Source organism: Chlorella variabilis (genome assembly GCF_000147415.1).
Source record: "Chlorella variabilis unplaced genomic scaffold CHLNCscaffold_2, whole genome shotgun sequence".
NCBI lineage: Eukaryota > Viridiplantae > Chlorophyta > Trebouxiophyceae > Chlorellales > Chlorellaceae > Chlorella > Chlorella variabilis.
Genome location: NW_005435086.1, coordinates 1591883 through 1596267, shown reverse-complemented (window position 1 = coordinate 1596267; position 4385 = coordinate 1591883). Strand labels below are relative to the sequence as shown.

The following is a 4385-nucleotide window of genomic DNA, read 5'->3' as shown; positions in this document are numbered from 1 at the left end:
CAGCCAGAAACCGTTTTTTGGCCCGATTTCGCCAGCATTTGGCGATTTCGCCAGCTTTCAGAAACACTGCTGCACGGCCTCCCTCCGCTGACCAGGCGTGACCTGTTCAGTATGTGTGGCCCCGTGAAGCACCTCACTCACACTTCCATCTTCTCTTCGCCCCCCCTGACTGCGCCAGTGCACAGCGCTTTCAATTTGGCCACTGCCTGCCTCGCTTGGATGGAGTTCTGTCGCTGCAGCGTGTTCCATCGCTATTTGTACTTTTGAGAAGCGAGCCGTCTGCAACCAATAACACTACCATGCGTAGAACAACCATGGCACCTCGACCTGTCTGGCGGAAGGGAGGGATGAAAGGGCTGTGGTTGTTGGCAGGTAAGCAGCTGCTGCAATTACCAAGCTGGCTAATGGTAGTCGCCGGGTCGATTGCAAGGCGGCCCGTCAGCGGCAGCAGCGACAAGCTGGCGTCTGGCGCCTGAGCACCGCAACCGCCTGCCACACCGGTGTGCACGTTTGCAGGGATTTTATTGGTTTTCTGGCTTGACAAGAAAAGCAGCCAGTGTATCAGGCCGCGCTTTGGGGAGGAGGCTTCTGAGCTCGGCAGTGCGGCTGCGGTTGGGAGCCGCACCAGCGTCGACGACCCTGCTGTTCCCACTGATGATGGCAGCTGTCCAATTGAGTACCCACGGCATTCATTGGAAGACGTACGTGCAGGCACACTGCCCTACCTAATGGGCGGGATCGCCCAGCGCCCCGGATGCGCCATCTGCAATCGCACTGACGGCTGGAGCCTGCCTTGCTTGTACAAGAACGGGCCCTTGTGCCCCGGCTGGGTGCAAACCGGCCTCATCGACAGCTGGGTGGCCCGTGGGTTTGCGCTGCCGCTGACGTTGACTCCATGCGACCTGTGGCCACACCTGCACGGCCGCACACTCTTTTTCATGGGCGACTCGATGATGCTCGATTTTTTCAAGGTGCTCCCGCCGGCCCTGTCTTGCGGGAGGCCCGCATGCCTATCATTCGTGCCCAAGGGAATGCTCATGCATAAGCATGCTTATGCATGAGCATCCATCCGTCCCCACACCCTGCGCCTTGCAGGCCGCCGCCTGCTTCATGATTGAGTTCTACAAAGGGCCCGGGTTGGATCATGAGCCGCTGACGGATGACGAGGAGCTGCAGGCCGACTTCGACGCCGTCCCACCTGCTTCATGCGCCCGTTTAGTGCATGGCACTAGCATCTGCTACATCCGTGTCGACGTGGTGCGCGTGTGCAGAAATGCAAAGGCAGGCTTCCCGCCTGTCCAACTCTGAGGTCTTGGACTTGTCTGTGTGCAGGGCCAACTCATGTATGGTCGTGCGTTGTTGCTGCTACCGAGGGTCGCACGGCCCACTGACCTGCTGGTGGTCAACTTTGGCCTGCATCACAACAGCAGCGACTATGCACAGCATCTGGTCGGATTTGCAAACTACTACCACCGGCACCAGCGCACGCTGCCTCGTCTGCTGTGGCAGCAGACCTCGCAGCAGCACTTCCAGACGCCGGCGGGCGAGTACCCAGGTAGGCATGTAGTGTTGGTCCAGCCATGCAGTGCTGGTCCAGGCAGTTGCTTTGCAGGCTTGGCTAAAGCTCTAGCTTGACGGCTGGCTGCAGGGGGCAAGCCGCCGTTCCAATGCCAGAAACTAGAGCACTTTTCTGTGGTGGTGAGCCTCCAGCTGCAACAGGGGTTGGTAGCGCACTGCCTGGCAGCCTGGGTTGGTGGCTCTGGGTGGAGGCTGTTGCTGCGCTACCAGTAAGAGGAGCGGACAGGCTCTCTGTTGCATACCCCTCTGCCTACGTGCTTGCAGGGTGGGGGTGAGATCGTGCTGGAGCAAGGGTTCGAGGACCCCGGCGACATCCTGCACGGCGCGTGGCGCAACAAGTTGGCCGACCCCATCATGCGCAAAGCAGGCATCCCCATCTTGTCATCCTTCAACGAGACCCTGCCCATGGCGGACATGCACCAGAACAACGGCCACGACCACGAATGCACACATTACTGTCATCCCTCGGCGCCGCAGGTGCGGTGGTGCCAGCATGATCTATCTGACAGGCGCGGCGACCAGTACTTTGCCAGCCAACTAGTCCTGCCTCCTTGCTCTGCTGCAGTGGTGGCTTGCAGCACTCTACCACTCGCTGCAGAACCTGGCACCCGCAGCGGCGGCCCCTGGCTGAGACCCACGATGACCACCACATTTGAGCCACGCTTGCATTTTGTCAGACTGCCAAGATTCGATGTTGCTTCACTCATACATCTGTAAGCTGCCCCCCATACTGATGCCCTTGGGCCAGCCAGCTGGCGACAGACGTGCCGGGCACATCCCTCGGCCCTGGCGCCCAGCTACGTGCAGCATGAGGTGGACGTGATACAGTGGCAGTTCACAGGGACAAATCACAGCAACTTGTGATGACAGGTAGTGTTGATGAAATGTGGGCGAGAAAAGGGACACTGGGGCCCATTGCAACGGCGAGGCACGCGCCACCGAGGCAGGATGCGCAAGCCGATGCACAGGAGGAGCGAGCGGGCAGGAGCGAGCGGGCAGCAGGGGCGGTGCTGGGGCGACGGGTGCGTGGTCATTGGGTGCTCATTGCTAGCGCTGAGCTGGCGCCTGGCAGCAGCTCTGGGGCGATGTAAAAGATGTGCTCGTTGTCGGCGGTCAGCGCAAAGTCCAGGCCCCCAAACACCGCATTCACGCGCCCAGTCACCGCCTGCGCAAACCGCGGCGGGGGCGGGGGCCACGGGCCGAGGCTGGCTGAGAGCAGCGGGGATCGCAGCCCACCCGTGCGGCAGCCCAGCCCAGCCCCATGCTGCCTCCAGCCCGGCCCGGCCCGGCCCGGCCCGCAGGGGCTCACGTGCAGGCCAAAGTGCTTGGCGAAGAAGTCGTGGACCTCCAGCGAGATGAGCTTGACGTCCTTGACCCAGCTGGTGTCGGCGTCGGGCCCAAACACCATGCCCTCAGCCCCTGCAGCAGGACGCCGCGTGGACGGGGGCCGCAGCAGGCAGGCCAGGCGGGGGCAGGCTCAGACGCGGCGCCAGCACACGCCGAGGGCAGCGCCGACCGGGGTGGGATCTCGGGAGGTGGTGGGCGCGTGGCCGTGGCGGTCGGGCGCACCGCGGCGGCATAGCCGCCACGGGCATGTGGCGGCGGGCTGCGCAGGGTCCACATGTGCAGGCGGCCCAGGCGGCAAGAAGCGGGCGCCGGGCTCGCCTTCTATGTCTATCTTCACATAGTCAAAGGCAGGTATGTTGTACTTGGCGGCGATGTCGGCCACGCTGTAGGCGGGCAGCCCCGCCTCCCCCGGCGCCGTCTCCCGGAAGATCTTGCCCCAGTCGCCATCGTCAAACGATTGCGTGATGTTGGCCTGGCGGCTCCACAGGCCAGCACGCACGCGGTGCACGTCGGAAAACCTGCGGGCGCGCGGGGGCGGCAGCGGGCAGGCCGGGCGTGGCGTGGCGTGCTGGGGCAGGGAACCCCCGACGCCCCTCGCCCCCTCCCCCCCCCCCCCCCCCCCCGCCGCTCACTCCTCTGTGTTGCGCATCAGCGCCGCATGGTTGTGTGCGTCTGGCTCCAGCGACACGATGGTGGCGTTGGGGAAGAGCAGCTTGAAGAGGGAGGTGGAGAAGCCGGCATTGGCGCCCGCGTCCAGGATGTAGCGCGGCTGGTAGTCGCGCAGCAGCACGTACAGCGCGCGCAGGTAGTGGTGGCGGTAGATCTGGGAGTGGTGGGGGGTGGGGGTGCTTGAGTGAGCAGGGGCGAGGCCGGGGCATGACGACATCAGAGAGGGCAGGGCATTCGTACGGCGCCCCGCCCTCACACCCCGCGCCTTGCCAGCCTGCGCCAGCTCCCCTTCCCTCCGCCCGCTCCCCACACCCCGCCTCCCTGCGCCACCCGCCTCGGCGGCGGCGGCAGCAGCAGCAGCAGCAGCAGGCCCCGGGCCCACCACCCAGCCAGGCAGCCAGCCAGCCGTCAGGCAGCCAGTCAGTCAGGCAGGCAGGCCAGGGTCAGGGCCGCCCCCCACCTGCTGGAACACCAGGATGTCTGTGGAGTTGATGCGGAAGGAGAAGCGCTTGGAGCAGCACCCCGGCTGCCCGCCACCCTCGCCCTTCCTGCACACCACTCCCACACGCGGCGGCGCACACCCGGGGTGCACAGTCAGGCACCAGCGCGGGCGGGAGCGGGCTGGGGACCTAGCGGCATGCGGGGCGCCTAGCGGCCCGTACCGCCGGGGCCGCACCAGGGCACGCGCAGCTGGGCAGGCACGCAGCGCACAGCCACGCGGCGCACCTGCAGGGCACGGATGTGACATTGGCCCACACCACCTGCCCCTCCGCCTTGCTGGCGGTCAGCAG

The 4385-nt window shown here is 65.1% G+C and overlaps 2 protein-coding genes across 2 annotated transcripts in view; one reads left to right on the top strand and one right to left on the bottom strand.

The window, feature by feature from the left end:
* The window catches only part of CHLNCDRAFT_137967 (hypothetical protein), a gene marked incomplete at both ends in the record, with an annotated part of 7137 nt that extends 4928 nt beyond the window's left edge, over nucleotides 1-2209 (top strand). Inside the window, 6 exons of the mRNA XM_005851467.1 lie at nucleotides 807-971; nucleotides 1096-1191; nucleotides 1333-1555; nucleotides 1649-1698; nucleotides 1843-2055; nucleotides 2144-2209. Coding sequence (XP_005851529.1) covers nucleotides 807-971; nucleotides 1096-1191; nucleotides 1333-1555; nucleotides 1649-1698; nucleotides 1843-2055; nucleotides 2144-2209 — 813 coding nt within the window. The remainder of the gene's footprint in view (nucleotides 1-806; nucleotides 972-1095; nucleotides 1192-1332; nucleotides 1556-1648; nucleotides 1699-1842; nucleotides 2056-2143) is intronic.
* Nucleotides 2210-2608: 399 nt separating this feature from the next.
* Nucleotides 2609-4385, bottom strand: part of CHLNCDRAFT_137966 (hypothetical protein) — a gene marked incomplete at both ends in the record, with an annotated part of 4571 nt that continues 2794 nt past the window's right edge. Inside the window, 5 exons of the mRNA XM_005851181.1 lie at nucleotides 2609-2743; nucleotides 2888-2997; nucleotides 3148-3443; nucleotides 3558-3748; nucleotides 4055-4142. Coding sequence (XP_005851243.1) covers nucleotides 2609-2743; nucleotides 2888-2997; nucleotides 3148-3443; nucleotides 3558-3748; nucleotides 4055-4142 — 820 coding nt within the window. The remainder of the gene's footprint in view (nucleotides 2744-2887; nucleotides 2998-3147; nucleotides 3444-3557; nucleotides 3749-4054; nucleotides 4143-4385) is intronic.